Source organism: Gadus chalcogrammus, chromosome 22 (assembly GCF_026213295.1).
Source record: "Gadus chalcogrammus isolate NIFS_2021 chromosome 22, NIFS_Gcha_1.0, whole genome shotgun sequence".
NCBI lineage: Eukaryota > Metazoa > Chordata > Actinopteri > Gadiformes > Gadidae > Gadus > Gadus chalcogrammus.
This window is the reverse complement of record NC_079433.1, coordinates 8,612,407-8,632,094: the sequence shown is the minus strand read 5'-3', so window position 1 is coordinate 8,632,094 and position 19,688 is coordinate 8,612,407. Positions and strand designations below refer to the sequence as shown.

Sequence of the window (19,688 nt, the reverse complement as noted above, 5' to 3'; positions counted from 1 at the left end):
ATCACAAAATGGAGACCATTTTAGAGCAACAACGTCGCTACCATGAGGAAAAGGAAAGACTTATGGATGCTAAAACAAAAGAGATGATGCATAAAAAAACTACGGTAAGTTAGCACCGCTATGCTAAGGTTAGCTCCCATCCACAAAACTAAAAACCTCTCAAATTAATGAATCTTTTAGAATTTCAGTTTCATTAATACTGATCCTTCTTATTATCATCAGCTACGCGAACAGATCAACTCTGACCACAGAACAAGGGCGATGTTGGATGTAAGTTGCATTTGTGATTCAAGCTCAAATCGTTAAGTTCTATTAAAAATGCTTTATAAACATAGAACGGATTAAAAACACTTAAGTTACAGAGAGTATGTGCATGATATGTATCCAATTGTATATCTCACACCTATTAATAATAACGTCTACAGTATTTATTTAGTAATTTTATGGTAAACACTACCTGATAGTTTCTAGATAGATTTACTGGGGTATATTGGAACTGGCTTCCAGACCCTCTTGGTACATTTAGTAAACAGTAACTTATTTTGTAATGATTCCTCAACAGAGATTTATGGAAGTAAGTGGAAATCTGCGAGACTCCTATGAAGACAAAGATGGGTAAGTAGCAACGAAGGTTGAAATACGGATAAAAAAACACATCGGACACTAAGTCCCAATACAAGAAAGAAGGGGTATGTTTTGCACGATGATGTTCACAAGTCCTATTGGAATTTACTTTTCACCAACAGAATGAGGAAAGATGAACTCAATGCAATCTCGGGACCAAATGAGTTTGCGGAATTCTACAATCGGCTGAAACAGATAAAGGAGTTTCATAGGAAGCACCCAAATGAGGTACGTGTGTCCTTAGTGTGATATGTCCATTTCATCAGAATTATGTATTCAATTTTAATGCAACAGAAATTGCACACAATTATATTGATTTCAAATTGATGGCATTTACATTGCTGCTCTTATGCAAGATGATTAAGTTGCTGTAATGCCTTGAGATTATAAAAAATATCCATTTACTTTATGTGATACAAAAACATTGTCATTTTTGCTACCAGAGTTTGAACTAAGGGACTTTTGCAAAAGCAATGAACCTTTTTTATTTTTTCAGATTTGTGTGCCAATGTCTATGGAATTTGATGAGCTGGTAAAGGCTAGGGACAACCCCACCGAGGAGTCTCAAAGTAAGGCTTACCAGCAGACCGTGCTCAACTTCGTCTCATAGTTTTCCATCAGTCCCCTAACCAAAAGGCAATGGCTGTGTTATTTTCCCCTACAGACATGGTGGAGTTCACCGATGAGGAAGGCTACGGACGCTACCTGGATCTCCACGACTGCTTCCTGAAGTTCACCAACCTGAAGGGAGCCGACGTGAGCAACCCCCTCAACGCTCTGCATGCTCTGGGCTACCCACCAACCTTCGTCAGACTGTTCTAATGTATCCCTTCTGCGTCCCTCCCTCTGCAGAGAATTGAGTACATCACTTACCTTTCTTCCTTCGACCAGCTGTTTGACATCTCTAAAGACAGAAAGAATGCCGAGTACAAAAAGTAAGTGTACATGGGTCACATGGGTAAATATGCTTCTTAAATGTATTCTTATTTGGAAGGCAAATTAAATGTTTTAAAGTGCTGTGAAAAACAAGATCCTTTTAGAAGGCACTTTGCAGTTCATATTTGTTCTTAAGGAAAAGTGTGTAAAAGTAAGTATATCTGCTCGGTAACCAAATTTTCACTCAGTATCTGGCCTCAGACAACAAACATGGAGGTGGGTTTCATGGCGCCTGTTTCTGCACAGATACCTGGAGATGCTCTTGGAGTACCTGCAGGACTACACAGAGCGGGTGAAGCCCCTACTGGACCAAAACGAGCTGTACGGCAAAGTGCTGGGGGAGTTTGACAAAAAGTGGGAGAACGGCACCTTTCCAGGCTGGCCTGTGAGTACTAATGATGACGGAGCTCTGGGTGGATTTTGGAGTTTCCTCCAGTAGAGAATGGGCTTATTGTACTGGTGATGGTATTTTAGTTTTAATCTGTTTTTCTGTCACTTTTTTGGGCATTAGAAAGAGACGAGCAGTGCTTTGACCCACGCTGGAGCTCACTTGGACCTCTCTGCTTTCTCTTCTTGGGAGGTGAGTCGGGAGTCGGCCAGTTTGTAACACTGCTTAACTTATTGACCTCCTCATCCTTTGCCACTCATACCTTGATCTTGTCCATTCTTTTTTTTTATAACAGGAGTTGGCCTCCTTGGGTCTGGACAGATTGAAGTCTGCCCTGATGGCTTTGGGGCTCAAGTGTGGAGGGTGAGGGTTTGATGACAAAACAGGCTTGAATATGAAATCCGTAGAATGCTGTATCATGTTTGTGTGTCTGATGTACTGGTGGCTTGTGTTACAGGACTTTAGAGGAGAGGGCTCAGAGGCTTTTCAGCACCAAGGGCAAGTCACTGGAATCACTGGATCCATCCCTCTTTGCCAAGAATCCCAAAGCCAAGGGACCAAAGAAGTATGTGACGCGAGTGCTTGAGATCATGGCTCCTTTAACCATATATAGCTACAAATTCTATCTTTTTACATTTAATATTATATATTTTTTTACCCATTTCCTTCTTCAGGGACACAGAGCGCAACAAGGAGATTGGTTTCCTGGAAGCCCAGATATACGATTATGTGGAGATTCTTGGGGTAAGTGATTTTGGCTAACAATGCTGCTGAGGTGTAATTCAGTGTGGTGATAAACATTTGGTCATTGGCTGTTAAACTGTGTCTGCTAACCCTAACCCATATTTATCAAAAGGGGTTTATCGTTCGACTGGCAAAAGGCCAGAACCGGCTGTCTTTTGATAAAATAATTAATCCGGGAACATGCAGGTTTAGATAAACTGTAGCCACCAACTGTGACTTAGCTTTACACAAAATCTTTAAAAAGCTGTCATCTTTAGAGAGTTACATTTCTGTGCTCCGATTAATTGATGCGGCATCCTCCCTTCTCCCCACATTGCGTCCACAGGAGCAGAGGCACCTGACCCACGAGAACGTGCAGCGGAAGCAGGCCCGCACGGGTGAGGAGCGGGAGGAGGAGGACGACGAGCAGCTGAGCGAGAGCGAAAGCGAGGACGAGGACAACGAGATCATCTACAACCCCAAGAACCTGCCCCTCGGCTGGGACGGAAAGGTACGGACGGACTGGTCGCCCCTGGATGAAGGGTACCGCTTCCTGCTCTGTTCCTCTCTAATGTGTTGCTGTTGTCCCCTGCAGCCCATTCCGTATTGGCTCTATAAACTCCACGGTCTGAACATCAACTACAACTGTGAGATCTGCGGAAACTACACCTATAGGGGGCCCAAGGCCTTTCAGAGGCACTTTGCGGTATGGCTGCATTTCTTCTTCCTCATTATTATTAATATTTTTGATTCATTGCTTTGTCGTGTTTTATTCACATGCATACTTAAATGATGTGTCGCATTTTCAATACATTTTTACATCAATTACTCTACCTCAAAACGAAAATAGCTAAATAACAAAACTATAAACTTAAAGAGTGAAACCAATCCAACCATCGCTCATTCCAGAGGGACTAAATTATTATCAGTCTCGACTGAAAAAGGCCACTGAAAATCCAATGGCACCTTTTGAAAAATCAGTGCAGATTTGTTGTGGTTCATTTCGTGGGTGTGTGTTTAACATGTTCTGCTGTTTGTTTCCTCCAGGAGTGGCGCCACGCCCACGGCATGCGCTGCCTGGGGATCCCCAACACCGCCCACTTCGCCAACGTCACCCAGATCGAGGACGCCGTTTCTCGTACGTTGTGTTGGCACATAGACCAATGTGGCTGAACACAGACTATATAGTGATGACGGCCCCGGTTCATATCTGAGCATGTTATGGTTGCTGTGCTGACATCCTAACTTGCTCTGTTTTTGTGGTGTAGTGTGGTCGAAGCTGAAGTCTCAGAAGGCCTCCGAGAGATGGCAGCCCGATACAGAGGTTTGTCTTCAATCACATAATAATAAACATGCTATGAGGAAGGGCTGCAAAATGAATTACATATTAATCATAATCATTTTGTCTCTGCAATTTTGTGAAAGGTTGCAATTCAATCGTATGGTCATACAAAGAATATCTGATTTCTGTGCTCATTATGTTCAAAATCGAATTACAAACCATTACAACTACTCAGTGAATCAAAGGTATATTGACTCATAAATGTTGTGTGTTCTTTCGCGGCCTGAAGAATCCTTCCCGCTAAATACATGACTAAAAACTTAAAGTATTGTGAGGTCGGCCCATTAAATTAATTATCTGTTAATCACAATATCGGGGAAAACGATCTGGATTATCAATTGTCAATCATGCAGCTGTTCAATAAGAGTGAGGCATTTGTGAAGGTTCAGTAAGGTATTGACAAGGATGTAACTCATGTTCCTTGCTGTCTCCATGCAGGAGGAATATGAAGACTCAAGTGGAAACGTGGTCAACAAGAAGACCTACGAGGATCTGAAGAGACAAGGCTTGCTGTAAATTTCATAGAGGGAATAAATCATCAATGGAGTACTAAACATGAAAAGAAACATAACTTCTATGGAGTCGCTTCCGAAATTTTCCCTTTTTTTTTATTTTTTTCAGACTATCTTTTTTTTTTGTAATAAGTCAAGTGCTTTTTAAGATGTCCTACCATACATCATTGGTCCCTTTGATAACTGTAATGTGGATTCTTATTATTCATTATAATAAACATTTTTGTCACTACCGTTTGTATCTACTTGTCTAAACCATCAGCTTCTAGTCCCATGGAGTGTGTGTGGGGGGGGGGGGGGCACTTAAGTCCATAATTCAAATGTGGAAATGGTTGATCTTGTCTGTTCAGAACTGTCATGGAGACATCGTGGATTGGACCAGAGATAATATAAACTTCAAATGTTTTTTAGATTACTGGCCCCGGGCGATTGATAAGATTAAGTTATTTTGTAATATATCGATACACTGTTCTTCTGGAATTTGTCGGTTTGAGGGCGATTTATCTGGATGTTAATGGTGAAAACGTTTGTCGAATAAGGGAACTATAGTGTTCATTTTTCAAAATGTTCTGGTGAATATATCTAGATAAACATCTAGATATGTGTTCAGTGCTCTTTATTTAACTTGTGTTTTTACGTTATAGCATTAACCTGAATACAGCCTGAGGCTGATATAAACACAATACTGGTGAACATGACTGATCATGGGAATATTAGTATGATTTATTGATGCCACCTAAGGAGCCTTCTTTACCAGCGGGTGCGACTAATTGCGGCCAGTCTGTTCTCACCCAAGTACCCTAGAGGCATTCGTCCGCCAAAGACACAGTTCAAATTGCCCAGAGACACTGGCTGCAGAACACTAAACACATCGGATCAGACCTAGAATTGTTAATCACAAAGCAATGAGCTCCCGGCTGAGATGCAACAACTCATTACGTGCTCCCACTGCCCCATATGTGTGTGTTGGTTATTTTTCCGTGTTTACAGATGAGGCAGAGCCATTGGGGCAGAGTGTGGAAGGAACCCTAATTGACTTGTTAAGAGTGAATTAGCAATAAGCACTCTGAATGTGTTTTGATGTATTTGCCAGGACTCCTGATTGATGTTGTTTAATTGCGTTATATATGAAGCAGGGACAATTGCCATTTGTCATCTACGAGAGGAATGAAGCATCTCATGGGTAAACACTGAACTTGATCATACATTAAGCTGAAAAACAAATCTACGAATGTTGTTTTGCATTCATAATTGTATGTTTCTGTTCTATGTTTAGTACTGGCTTCAGTGGCGGAAGGGAATATATTAAAATCAAAAAGGTATGATTATGTTCCACTGACAATTAACTTAACCATTTCATGTTCATATGTTCATCTACACACCTAATGCACATCATAAACATTTTACTTTATATCCCACCTCCATCTGTCGTAACTTATTTTCAACAGTGTTCATCACCCAAGCTTTACTGGGGTTTAAATTACAAATATAATTGTGCTATGTGTGCCTTTCTTTATGCCTTTTATTCGATGCCAGCTGGATGACAATTCAATCGTATGGTCACAAAAAGAATATCTGATTTCTGTGCTCATTATGTTCAGAATCGAATTACAAACCATTACACCTACTCAATGAATCACAGGTATTGACTCATAAATGTTGTGTGTTCTTTCGCGGCCTGAAGAATCCCTCCCTCTAAATACATGACTAAAAAGTATTGTGAGGTCGGCCCATTAAATTGATTATCTGTTAATCTGCTTGTTTAGTGGTAAACATGTAAGGAATACCGGTAACTTTCTAGCCATCTTTCTCTAGGACGGCCACTGGTTAGGCTGTCACTGCATACATTGGGGACCGAAGGCAGAACTCGGCCTACATTTTCCAAGGTCAACATAAAAGTGCCTCAAATTAACTTTAGGGTGTTATCTTTATGGACGGAGCTGTCTGGATATGGAGGATACACCAGACCCTATGAACGCCATACAAGAGAACGAACATGATGGACTTGACCACAAAACCTGGGCTTACCTCAAAAGACACACAGGCAACAAATTGCCTGGCACCAAATTGAGCAAATCAAAAATTATTATTTAGTTCAACCTACAGGTAGCACTGTTCCTGTAATTTAAATACTGGCATTTTAAATACTTGCATTCTCTTGAGTCTTCTCATCGAATGTACTCCTTCAATTCAACTACTATTTTCATTTAGTTGCTTAGACACAAGCAAGCTCTATCTGATAAATGTGTTGTTGTGTATGAATAATTATGGGGCCTTCAGCTGCATTGGCATATCACGTTACAAACACATGAACGCAGGAGAGACCTTCCAGGAGGATATGTCAAACCTTATACATTTACCCCCAACTCTCCAAACAAGAAGATAGTTTAAGGCTTTGGTTTTCCTTTAACAACCGTCTCTACATACCTTTTTCGCCGCTGTCTAATTCCCAGTGCTGGAGGTCTGTGGCTCAGGTTGCCAGGAACCAGCCATTGAGTGTGGACGGCGGGCCCATCACTGAGGCCCGGGGTGTCGGCGTGGCAACGGGGTTTCGTCCCTTGATTCCCGCGTTGACGTGTAGCCTCTCTCAGTGGATGGGTCTAGACCTTGCCAAGAGTTTCGATGTTATAGTCTGACTGAATTTCTGCAAGGGCAACATGTCAATCAGAACGTTCACATGCAGTGGGGAAACCGGTTTGGCCCAGAATCAGGGTAACAGTTGTTAACGTCTTCAGTGGGATTAACATATTTTATCCTTATTAACTTGTATTCGATTCTCTTATCTTATATTCATTCGAGTTAAGAGATATGCAACCTTGCTAAGGGGGAAATACTTGAAGAATGGTATTGTAGAAGAGCATGTGGAAGAGCAGGCTAGAAAAATGTGAAAGCGGGCCAGTGATGGAAGCACGCCGTGTCACGCTACACCTCACCGGAAGGTGGAGCTCTCGCGGCCATTTCCGTTTAAACTGCAAGGCCTACGCCGCCACGTTGTTTGAGAGCTGGGGGTAACATTTCATCGGCCTCTCGGTGTGTAATGGTTGTTGCAAGAGCAAATAAAACCAGTTTAACCCTGCTTACCTCTGTTATTACTTTTATTAAATACTAAAAGGAAATCCTTGAACATGCAACATGATCCCTCCATTAGGCCTGCTGAGGGCCAGCTAATTAGTAAAGAGGAGAATCCGGACACAGTGCTGAGTGAGTACGTTAGCACTGAGCGGTTTGCTGCGTATGCTGTTGGCCTTCCTTGGGCCAAATAAATATAAAAGCCTTTAATCAGAATTTATTATTCGTATTGTTCTGTGTGGGTCAAGCCCACCTTTAATTTGGTCTTCTTTGATGTTTTTGTTGCAGTATTGACTCACCGGGGGATCGGCTACAAGTGACTATCCACTATCCAGTACTGTAGCTCTGCAGGTAATGGCGACTCCTACGGGGTCGAGCAAGGGATTCTGGGGGGTTCAACTGTCATAGGGGTTTGGACCGGGGGTGCGTTCAATAAAGGCAACTCTCGGAGTCGTGCAGGGGCACGAAAATTGCATAACAGTTTAACCTGGGCTCCCGTCTCGTCCCTACCGTGCTGCTCGCCGCAGTATTTCGTCCTCCCGCAGTCAAAGTAGACCGATTACAAAGGAGTCAACGACAGAAAATAATTATTGAATTGTAAATCATAAGTTGGTTCAGTGTTTAGTCTATGTGACTGATTGAAAATGTAAATTAAACAAATTAAAAATCATGTGTGTGTGTTACTTTGAGGAGAAAGAATGAACAAATACACTTAACTAAAAATAATAATACAGCTACAATTAGCAATAGTAGTAGCCTATGCACCAGTGATTTACGGCTTAATATGCTAACCACCATCTAGCCATAAGGCAGCTGGCCACTGACTTATCTACTTCATACATTTAGTGTACATTTATCTACTGCGACATTATTACAACAGTCTATTACTTATTTACACACAGTAACTAGTACATTGATACAGGACAACTTAAAGGGGCTGCTCACAAGTCAACACACCAAGGGCAGGTAAAGGTCTGTGTCTACTGGAATGCCTTGCTCTGGCTCGCGGCGCGCCTATCGTGAACGCGCAGCGCCTATCATGCACGAGCAGCGCCACATCATCTCCACAGTAATAAATGTATCAACATGAAACCGAAGCAGCACTTAATATTTTCCCAAGTGAAAGGCAATGACCTCTCTTTTCTCCATATGTTCTGCACTTTAATGGAAGCATTGTGTATCAGTAATTTTTAAGACCCATGACATATCATTTAACATCTGCCTGCATTGTGTTCGTTGTGCTTTTTCTAACTAGGCCTACAGTCTGGGGACGTTTCATCACGCTCTAAACAGCTTTGGCTTATTGACATGTAAAACTCCTCTGTGTGGACTCCATAAAAATGACAAAACAACCATGGTAAAGGCCCCAACCGGGAATCGACGCAATCCCGTATACCCCTTGCTTAGGGCCCCATCGGTTCACTGACCTGATCTTATTGATGCCGCTGCTTTTAGAAAAACCATCAAGCTAAGCATTTCCTCATGAGACGCCCCCTCCCTCCGCATCACCAGTCCCACTCAGCAACCACCAAATTGCTGAGACGTGTTCGGATCCCCACACTGTCTTCTGCCTCTGCAGCTGGCCTCAAACACACCCAGGAGAACGGCAGCTAAACTCTCTCCTCTCGTGTTCTGCACTGTCGTTTTACATGATTTCCCTTTCCCCTTTTAGGAGCTATGAATAAACCCTCAGAGGACCAGAGACGTCAGAACACTGTCAAGGAGCTTGTAAGCTTTGTGAACTAACCCAAGTTATAGATGCCCCCACTGGGGGTAGGGGGGAGATAAAGCCTGCAGAGTAATTGGAGGATTGGATTGCAGGATTGGATTGCTTTGGTACACTGAGTTCTTCCCTTTTGATTATCAGTGGAACCTCAACCTTTTACAAGACAAACAAACACACAGTAATAAAGCCTTGAGCATTCATGTTCAGGGGTTGTACACCCGGGAAGCCTGCCTGCTACAATATACAATTGTCAAAGAGGGTAAGGAAAATACTTGCTGGTGAAACAGGCTTTTAGGAGCATCACTGTCCTATCAATAATCAATATTGGACTTGCTCATATAGAAGGAGCCAGTTATATTTATTCATGGGAGTCTTTGGCTGTTTGTTACCTTACACATTTGCTAGGTGCAGTATTAGAACCAATTCATGCCAATAGCAACCATTAATATCCATAAATCACAGATTTAATAAATATGTATTTGTAAAAGGTTGGAATTCTACTGGTCTAGTTGTGTATCCGCAGACTCCAGTTATGTGAGGACATGGAGTTCACAGAGTTTTCCTTGCCACTATTGAAAATTAATTTCATTTTCCAAAGGCTGTCAAAGCTGTCCTCAGCTCTTTGGAAGTGTTTCTGTCTGCGGTGGTGGTGGCTACCATCTGCCACGCTGTTACGGTCTGCCCGGTCGTGACTGCTTTAAGTTAGAGGCGGCTGAGGAGAAGTTTCTAATAGGCAGGACAGACGGACCTGGGTGAAGCAGACTGAGAAGGAGTTATCTTAATTAGCTCTGCAGGAAGTCACAGTTTGCTCCACACAAAACCACAGCCTGGATGGAAGTTTACAAAAATAATTTAAAACACTGGAGAATGAGGCACACTTGCATCCCAACTAATGCAGCATGTGTTGCTCAAATAATTATTACTTAAATATGTAATCATCATGGCGTTTATCCCTACTAAATTGACAATAGAGATCTGACTATACCATTGAAAGGAATGGGAATGTTCTGAATTTGAATAAAATGGAATCTACAGTAATAGATCACATCGACCCGTGGGACTCCATCTTCAAATGTGTTTGATTATGCAATCCACCGCTTAGCTGAGAGCTACTGACATTTATTGTTAATGATATGCCCAACATGCTCAGTGCTCTCTGTTGCAATTGAGCAAGGGACTAAATATTCCAATTTATACCAGCAATTATTTAAACAGGAGATGGAATAGGTCAAATTAGAGATGACATGTTATTCCCGACCTATCTAAATCACTTATTCAACAATGTCATCAAATCGACCGAAATATAAAGGCCCTCTCTGATCTTTTCTCCTTTCTCTTGTCTCCTTTCTTCAGTTCCTCGAAACTGCTGCTGTTCACCAGAATATTAGCTAGACCTCGTGTAGATCAGTAATATATGGATGTTTCGACGTAAATGTTTTCCTTTGTTAATAAAAAACATTAATGTTGCTTTTTAATGGCATCTTTTCGGTTTCTCTGAAAACAAGACTGACCCTGGAACCAGTAAGTGAGGGAGAGCCAATCGATTGGTCTTCTGCAGTCTTATCTGCCTCATCTGCCTTCATCTATTTTCAGAAACATCACAGTGCGCAGCCATTCAACAAACTGCAATGGCGTGTATGTGTGTGAGTTTGTGATATAATAGAAACATAAAGGGAAATTGTATGTGTTACTTTAAGCATAAAACACTAAGTAACGAAACAGTTACTACTGACTACTAACTAACTCATAATACAGCTACTCCTTTGCAGCTGTGTGTGCGTTTATGTGCGTGTGTTTGTGTGTGTGTGTTTTGTGTGTGTGTGTGTGTGTGTGTGTGTGTGTGTGTGTGTGTGTGTGTGTGTGCATGCCCACCCAAACAACCGGGTCATAGGCACACTAACTATTCCACTGGGGGAGCGGGGGGTGTTGTAGTTGTAGGGTGGTAGTAGTAGCCTCTACTTCACTCTGCATGTGGGACTCCGGGGACCCTTTTCACCGAGGTACCTTTGTAGGACAAACACAGGTGTCGCTTGTAACAGTAATTAGGGGTCTTCTCTCTTTATGTAGAAGTCTCCTGACTCCTGATTGGTGTTATGAGCGGCACCTGTGTGTTCGCCCTACGATGACGCCTCTATCAAAAGGCTCTGTCATGCAATGTATAAATACTAAAAATAATTAATTCAGATTAACTCAAATTTAGTTACTCTGAAGCTGATCTTACTCCTTCATTTAGGGTTGGGGTTAGGGTTAGTTGTGGGGGGATCGTCTTTTAAACTAGATTGAGTATAGAATTGTGTTAGGTGCATTTCCATAGGCCTATCCTGTTTGAGCATATAACCTATTTGAATATAAAATCCTTTTATTAACCTTGTTATTAATTTCCTTTGTTCTACCTGTAACCTGTTTCATTTTATTTGAAGTACACCACTGATAACCCAACATTAGACACATTGGAGTTCGTTTTTTTATTTGTTTATAAAGAAATACAGGGAGGAAAAAAAAGATCTTTCATATTAAGAAAATACACCTATATGTAGCATAGTTAGGCTACATCGCCACAAAGACAACTTATTGGTTCTCACAAACTCCCAGCCAACCTCAGGGTCGTAGGACAACTGAACATGGCATACATGTCAATCAACGTGAGCTTGTAGCTTTAGCCACTCTGTCATGGAAATCCTGTACAAAAAAAGTAGTTGTGGTTGTTTAAGAAGAAAGAGGATATTAAACATTCAGGGACAGCGACAGAGAGGTGATAACAGAGAATTTCCATTGTGTTCCGACAAACTGGGTCACTCACTCAGAATCAGCCAACAGTGGCACATTTCTGGGACTGCAAGATAAGTCCCCCTGTTTCACCCTTCAAGCTCAATTTGCCAATGATGAAGTCAAAACCTGCTGCTGTACATCTATATAATGTGGTTAAATCAAGCAGAACTCAATCTCCCAAGGGAGTAAATGAGAATGCGCCTCTATTACAGTTCATTATTTTCAACTGGCTGCATACATTTGATCAAAACAAGAGCAGACTAATCTCGCAAACACCCGAATGTGCAACAGAGTTCACTGCAGAATAATTGGTTGAGCCAACTGGCAAATGTGGCCTATGTACCGCAACCTGCAACACGACCTGTGCACAGCTCATCCTGAGAGGCCGGCCCAGAAGGTCAAAACACCGTCGCTGCGGCAGGGTGGGTGGGGCTCGGCGGGGCCGTGGTGGGGGCGTGGTCGGGTGGGGTGTGGTGGTCGTATCGCGGCGGCGGTTTCACATCAGCCACTTGCCCTTCTCCTTGTCAAACTGCTGTGCCCAGCGGCGCGTCAGCTCCAGGTAGATGTCGGGCTTGCTGGGCTGGTAGTCCAGGTACAGGCGGGTCACCGTCTTCCTGGGCACGGCGCGCTCTATCTGCGTGCCCTCGTGCCACTGGTTGAAGGAGGTGATGGTGACGATGTCTGGCCGCACCGTGAGAGCCGCCTGCAGCGACGTCTCGTAGTAGCGCCCGTTGACGCGGTTGCGCGTGTTGTGGTTGTTCCAGGGCCGCACTGCCGTGTCGGCGTAGCCGGGCCCCACGCTGGGCACGAACAGCAGGTTGTTGCCGTCGCAGAAGGTCTTGATGGCGCGCCAGTTCTGGTGCGAGGAGCCGAAGGAGAAGCCGTTGGAGGCGAAGTAGGTGTACATGCCGTCGAAGCCGCCGTTGAGGATCTCGTTCTTGTGGCGCTCCTCCACCACCAGCGCCACGAAGACGCCGTCGTAGGGCGTGCCGCGGAGGCTGTGCGAGCCCTTGGCGGTGAGGAGCTCCGCCCAGGCCTCGGACGGCGTCAGGTAGGAGTCGTACACGTAGAAGAGGGGCAGCACCTGGCCCGTGGTCGACCGGAAGCGGTAGAAGGCTCCGTGTGCCCCGTACCTGAGACCATGGAGGAAGGATGTGGTATGGAGGTCATTGTTATGTACATCTGAACAAGGGGGCAGGCTGGGAGCAGAGCTTTGACTTAACGAGCTGGCATCAGACAACATCAGGACTTTGATGCTTTTCCTACAGATGAATAAATTCACTAAAGTTATTCATGCCGTGATTCATGTTTAAACTGGAGCATACTTTGCTTAAGGTTTGTTTACTCAATGTTTGTTTTATAATTCATTATATTTAATTTAATTTAATTAAAATATTAATTATTTGAATTTGTATTAGGGCTGCTTGCCTAGTCGAACCTACTACTGCTCAGAACCTCTGCAACCTTAATTATATCAAGAGTACTCAAAGCTTATTAGTTATACTCTACATTGTACACACATAATGATCCATCTTCCTACATTGTACCAGTAGACAATAGTAGCCTTGCTTCCGGCCAAGAGAGAGAGAACGAGAAAGAGAACGAGAAAGCATCTATATTTAACCAGCCCTGTTCCTGATCCCTCTCTGGGCTCCCCTTGCACCAGACTCACAGACCTCCGACCTGGGAGAAGGCTTGATACAGAAGCGGAGCTCAGTGTGTGTCCGTGTGTGTGCGTGTGTGTGTGTGTGTGTGTGTGTGTGTGTGTGTGTGTGTGTGTGTGTGTTACAATCAGAAGGGTAGACCTACTTGTCAATGATGTACTTGATGTTGTTGTGCACGCTCTGGTCCGTCCGTCCCTTGTACGGCTGAATGTGAAACGCCACCTGTGGGAAGATAAAAACGTGACCAAGAGTTATGTGGAACAACCTTTGGCGCCCCGAGGTGCATTGTGGTTGCGTAGCTCGGATGAATATGGATGAGAGTGTGAATGTCGCATATGGGACCATGCAATATTAAGAGCTCATGCTGGTACGGTATTGTTATTCATCCTAAACAGCTTATCGATGTGCTGTATTAACACACTGTGCTGCTCTTGCAGTGATGAGTGAATAGAACGCAGGCTTCTCTAATGATTTTGTTGAGGCCCTCGGAGAAATCAATTTTCTAATTAAAATATCACCCCAACTTCATCCGAATGAAACCACAGCAGCCTGTGTGAGCGTGAGTCTGTGTGTGCTATTCAATCTCAACCTTTCATGAACATACTCATTACTAGAATCAACATCTCCACATCACTAAACAACTCCATTGGGCAGGATGGATTAATTGTTTGGCAATTTTGTTGATTTTAATATTTGATGCCTCAGTCAAAAGGGTATTGAGGCTGCAGCTTCTGCGGTCAGGAAACCTAGGGGAGGTATCCGAGACGACACAAGAAACAATTGGCTGACTGCCGTCAAGTTCTCTGGAAAGATTGGGATAGGGGGTGTGGGATATTAATTGTAGATGCAGAAGATAATACGCTGCCTATAACTTGTTCACTTTGTTTGGTGTGGCCGTGGTGTATGTGTGAGTGAATCTCTGGATGCAGAACCCTGCAGAAACAGGTTTCAGCAGACCTCTGCCGTCTTGTATACTACTGAAAACATGACCCAAACAGCCAAGGGGCAGACAGATATATGTTTTCCATGTAGGGCTGTGGTTCAGGGGGCTCCGGTCGCCCGCTCGTGTCATTGAAGGAGAGCCAACGAAATGGAACGCGGTCACAGTGGGCCGAACGCCTACTCCGTCTGTCCACAACAGTTTCCTTGGTAACGAGGCAGGCAGCTTATTTGGCGATAGTCTATTTTTTCCACTGCAACGGGTAACAGGCTGTTTAAGTTCTATCGACTGGATAAAACAAATAATTAATAAAAAATACACAACCACCATGCCCGGCCGAAAAGGTAAGCAGCCACACACCTCTCCCCTCGGCAGAGGACATCGTCAGCCCTCGTACCGCGGTTGAGTTCAGTTCTGCGTCACTAAGCGGTTCTCACTTACAGCTCTGACGCCACTACCCAGCGTGCGGTAGGTAGAGCAACGAAATCAGATCTGATATGTGACACTTGTTCTACTGTGTCAGTGACAACTTTAGACCGAGGCGCCGTTGTGGCGTGGAAGCAGAGTCCGATTAGTCTCCAAGTGTCTTCATCGACTTGGCTTGTGAGCCTGGGAGAGGATGACGCACAAGGTTTGTTCAAAATATACGCGGAGGTCCGATAAAGGTCAGCTATCTCATATGAATGCAGCCTTCCCAGATGTGTAAACAGACGCTGACGGCCAGGCTAGCGGCTTTAGAAGGGGGGTTAACTAGGAAGATGTAAAGAGAGATGCTGAGGGGGTTGTCGTGGTTACGGGGGAGAATGTACATCTCTGCATGTTCCCTGTCCTCCCTGTCGTGGTCATCTGATTGAAGGCGCTGTTGGTCTTGTGATGACGTGTCCAGAGGTCAGTGGTTGGTCCATGGCATCACTTCCCTGCTCCTCAATCCACCAGCCGGACATGACTTCGTAAAGCCACCATTTCAGCTTTTCATAACCGAGCAATGACAGTTTTGCACGTAGTCTTTGGTCACATGCAAGGGTAGAAATCGTGGGGCCGTCTGTGTGGGAAAGTTTATGTTACAGCACAGGTCACACATATTTATCCATTGGTTTATATTGTTACTGCATTCTGAATTTAAACTGAATAATACATTAATATTTTCTCCTCCGGAGAAATTGTGTAGGATATGGCAACAAACCATTGCCTTTGAAAATCAATGTTTTTTTGTTCTTTTTTAATCTCCGGTTTTGAAGCGAACATTGTGAAACAACAATGATTGTTTTTGTACCGTTTCCAAATGCCTCTGATCTGAGGATGTGAAAGGAGGTAGAACACCAAGCGCTCTTTATTAGACGTGCTGTAGAGAAGGACAAAGTTCAGCTCTTCTGAGCATGTGCGCAGAGGCCTGGCATTTGATGGCCCCTATGCATCATATGAGGTTCGCCCTGTAGCGCAGGCCACATTCACACGCTTGCCTTCCAACAGCAATGGCATTCAATTACTCCACTTTGTGTATGTGTGTGAGAAAGAGCGAGTGTGTAATGGATGGATGTGTGGAGAGTCTGAAACTCCATTCCGACATTGTACAATCCTGAACATTGTGAACAAATTGTACCACATGTACCACAAATTGTACCACACATTGTACGGCCAACAAAGCCTTGTCAGTGAGTAACGACCTTTGACTCTGGCCTACATTGTGTTTATTGATGTTCAGTGTTCCTCTCCTGTCTCATTGTTGCTATGGCAGAGGAGATGGAAATGTGCTTTTTTCTTTCTTCTTCTTTTTCTCTCTCTTCTTTCAGCACCACCTATTATGTTACGAATTGGCCCTTTCGCTAAATTATATACGGTCCATATCTACCATTTACCTGCCAGCTGTGGAGTTCATAACAGCACAGCACATATTCTGTGTATGCATATGTATTTCCACCTGCCGCGTTAAATTGCTTCATTAATCTGCATGTTGCTGTCCGCTTTTTATCTCCTTGTTTCCCCTAGTTTGTAATCCACTGTGCTTATGAATGTTATTGGACATATCCAGGCCGTCCTTTTACTCATAATCAGCTGCTTTTCATGGATTTGCATCTGCTGCGATAATCCTCCCCCCCCCTCCCACCAGTTGTTATCTCCTTGTAAAGATCAGTCATTGGTTTTATGGCTGAAGTGGGCTTCAAATGTTATCGTCCCACAAATGCAGCGAGTACATTTTATAGTGCATCATTTTCCCCCCTCACCTTGCAGTTTATTAAAGCGACGATAAACATGAATACTGCGACCAGGAATGTTGTTTTTCATTCCGGTTGTATGTCAGTTTACCAATGGAACGGTCAACGGATTTACGACGCAAAAGACGACCAAAACAACAACCACAACAACAACAACAACAACAACAACAACAACAACAACCACACCAGCAGGAACATGAAGGGAGAGAGAACAGGAAGAGAGAGGTTTGCCTCACCCGTTACCTTGATGCTGTGTCGCTGCGCCGCGTCCATCACCGCGGGAACCAGGTCCTCGGTGGGCTCCCCGTGGTTGTCCGCCACTCCGGGAGGGTACCACGACAGTACCAGCACCCCTACAGTCAGAACACCACGACAGCGTTCACCCCCCACCCCAACCCGAACCCACCCCAACCCCACCACCCGCAAAGGAACGCCACCAGGCATCAGAACGTTAGAATGTGCTGTCAATTTTCTTCATTGAGGATGATGGGGGACGTTTTTTTTTTAAAACATAGAAGATGAAGAGCAAGTAGACCAAGAAGCAGAAGAAGAAGAAGAATGGAGAGGTGGGTGCGGGGGCAATTTAAAAAAAAAGAACAAAAAATCATTGTTTTAAAGTAGAGGGGTAGTAGTAACGTTAAGAAGAATGTTCGCTATCCTGGTTTGGAAACAAGCCAGCGTTTAGCCTCGGGAGTCGGAGGAGGTGCGAGAAGTAGCCTTACCTGCAGCCGAGGCCTCTATCTGGGACATGTGGGACTCTAGCACGTGGGGGTCCCTGGAGCTGTACGGTCCCAGCTCCGGGTAGAAACTGGAGGCAATGTCCTCGGGAGGCACGTGTCGGCCCTGAGCGTGGCTGGCGGCGATCTTGGGGTCCCAGTGGGGCACCAACACGTGGTCCCAGTGGATGTACTTGCTGTCCATGGTTGGGGAGCCGTACCAGAGGTAATAGAAGATGTGCACGTCATAGAAGATGCTGTGGTCGTGGTCGGACTTGGTGAACACCACTTTCGTGTCGCCGATGCCCGTGTCCGAATGGACGGGCGACACCACCAGGTCTTTGCCATCCTGACGCCTCCGCTCCGGCCTCTCCCCCGCGAACTCGATCCCCGGAGCCAGGTCCGAGAAGCCGTCGCTCGGCTTCAGCGTCCTCAGGCCCATCATGGTCCCGAATATGAAAAGAGTGAACAGAAAAAGAGCGATAAACGCCTTCTTGCGCAAGCGTGTCATGGTCGCTGTCTGTGGTGCTGCACAGCACGGGTGCTGATGCGTGATGAGGATGATGGGTGCTGCAGAAGAGGCGAGATCGTGCGTGGTGCTGCAGTCTGCAGCTTATTGTGAACTCATCGTGCCCATGAATGCAGTCTCACCTTTTGAACACAAACTGGCGTGGGGGGTAACTCGCTGCAGGGGTAAACAAAAAAACAAAAAACCGTTCGGAAAGCATCAAATCACTGCAGTGATTCGTGCATCTTCCGGATCCATTCAGAGCCTTAGCATCCGGTGGGCACAGAAATCGAAGCGAGAACCGAATGGGCTTTGGGATCAAAGAGCCGGCGATTCACCCGTTAAACTCTGTGCTAAGCTAGAAGGGGCTCATTTTTCAGTCCTCACCGAGTCGTCGTGTTGGGATCCTCAGTGTTGTCTCCCCCTGCCTTCCCGCGGTCCTCCACGACACGAACGGGAAGATCTTTCCCGATTGCTGGTGGTATGCAAACACACAGGGACGGCTTTGCTGGCGTATTTGAAGTCAAGACCATCGATAGGTCTTAGCTAGTCTAGATCAGGGTCGAGGCTGGACGTAAACCAAGACGACGCCACCGTGTTACCTTCGTATTTGCAGCCCCTCGGTCGGTTCGCCTGCGTGCTTGGCGCCTCCCCTCTCAAGCCGCTCTTCCGGGGACCGGAGCTTCCCCTCTCCTCATTCATTGGCTCGCAGCCCCCGGTGGCACTAGAGGTTTACTCGAACTGGGTCGACGAGTGTGTGTATGCGTGTGACATACATCCGTGGTGTGTGACAAAGTACATGGATGGCTTGCCGGAAAATAGGAGAAGACAAAGTGAATTGTCTATCCATGGATAACCTTATACATCACACACACACACACACACACACACACACACACACACACACACACACACACACACACACACACACACACACACACACACACACACACACACACACACACACACACACACACACACACACACACACAGAATAGGGTATTTCTCTACAGACGCCAGGAGCCGCTTTTATCTTCCATCTCTCTCGCACAGCACTTCCCGTCACAGTCCATCATGGCTTTCTTATAGTTTATAACAAACTTGAAGACATCGGTAACCACCGGTTGTGTCTGCTGTTGTTTCCCCCCCCCCACTGCTTTGGTGCAGAAGTATCATTATTTAGGAGACACCGGTTGGGTTTGAATAAAAGTTAGACCCCGCGTTGTCCACAAAAATAATCTAGCACATGCAACAATTCTGGCAAAGACTGAACTTCTACTCCAGACGTGTGTGTGTGTGTGTGTGTGTGTGTGTGTGTGTGTGTGTGTGTGTGTGTGTGTGTGTGTGTGTGTGTGTGTGTGTGTGTGTGTGTGTGTGTGTGTGTGTGTGTGTGTGTGAAGGATCTCTATTGGCTTCATTGATTGATCGGTTTGATTTGTAATTTCGTCAGTGACGAACCCTTGTCTGATGTCGAGCTTTGTATGAGAGAGAGAGAGTTTAGTGTGTTCCCTCTATCAGCCAAATTTTATTTCTTGCACGACACAGAAGGATGGGGCCA

At 44.8% G+C, this 19,688-nt stretch overlaps 2 protein-coding genes across 2 annotated transcripts; one reads left to right on the top strand and one right to left on the bottom strand.

Annotated features, from left to right (window-relative positions):
* Window positions 1-6: 6 nt before the first annotated feature.
* Window positions 7-4,772, top strand: sf3a3 (splicing factor 3a, subunit 3). The gene is made up of 17 exons (XM_056583014.1): window positions 7-104; window positions 223-270; window positions 563-615; window positions 747-852; window positions 1,121-1,193; window positions 1,289-1,380; window positions 1,477-1,559; window positions 1,807-1,945; window positions 2,072-2,140; window positions 2,244-2,311; window positions 2,406-2,513; window positions 2,623-2,692; window positions 3,018-3,182; window positions 3,267-3,377; window positions 3,719-3,809; window positions 3,940-3,995; window positions 4,452-4,772. The coding sequence occupies exons 1-17, from the start codon at window positions 9-11 to the stop codon at window positions 4,527-4,529; spliced, it is 1,506 nt and encodes a 501-aa protein (XP_056438989.1). The 5' UTR covers window positions 7-8; the 3' UTR covers window positions 4,530-4,772.
* Window positions 4,773-12,585: 7,813 nt separating this feature from the next.
* On the bottom strand, window positions 12,586-18,133 carry maneal (mannosidase endo-alpha like). Its single transcript, XM_056583342.1, has 4 exons — window positions 17,629-18,133; window positions 17,150-17,259; window positions 13,899-13,975; window positions 12,586-13,222 (listed from the first exon to the last, which is right to left on the bottom strand). The coding sequence occupies exons 1-4, from the start codon at window positions 18,131-18,133 to the stop codon at window positions 12,586-12,588; spliced, it is 1,329 nt and encodes a 442-aa protein (XP_056439317.1).
* Window positions 18,134-19,688: the final 1,555 nt, after the last annotated feature.

Coding starts and splice junctions, on each gene's coding strand:
- sf3a3 (XM_056583014.1), top strand. CDS start 9: ATGGAGACCATTTTAGAGCAACAACGTCGCTACCATGAGGAAAAGGAA. Junction 105..222: donor TGATGCATAAAAAAACTACG/GTAAGTTAGCAC, acceptor TATTATCATCAG/CTACGCGAACAGATCAACTC. Junction 3,996..4,451: donor GATGGCAGCCCGATACAGAG/GTTTGTCTTCAA, acceptor GTCTCCATGCAG/GAGGAATATGAAGACTCAAG.
- maneal (XM_056583342.1), bottom strand. CDS start 18,133: ATGACACGCTTGCGCAAGAAGGCGTTTATCGCTCTTTTTCTGTTCACT. Junction 17,260..17,628: donor GATAGAGGCCTCGGCTGCAG/GTAAGGCTACTT, acceptor TTCTGACTGTAG/GGGTGCTGGTACTGTCGTGG. Junction 13,976..17,149: donor CGCAGCGACACAGCATCAAG/GTAACGGGTGAG, acceptor ATCTTCCCACAG/GTGGCGTTTCACATTCAGCC.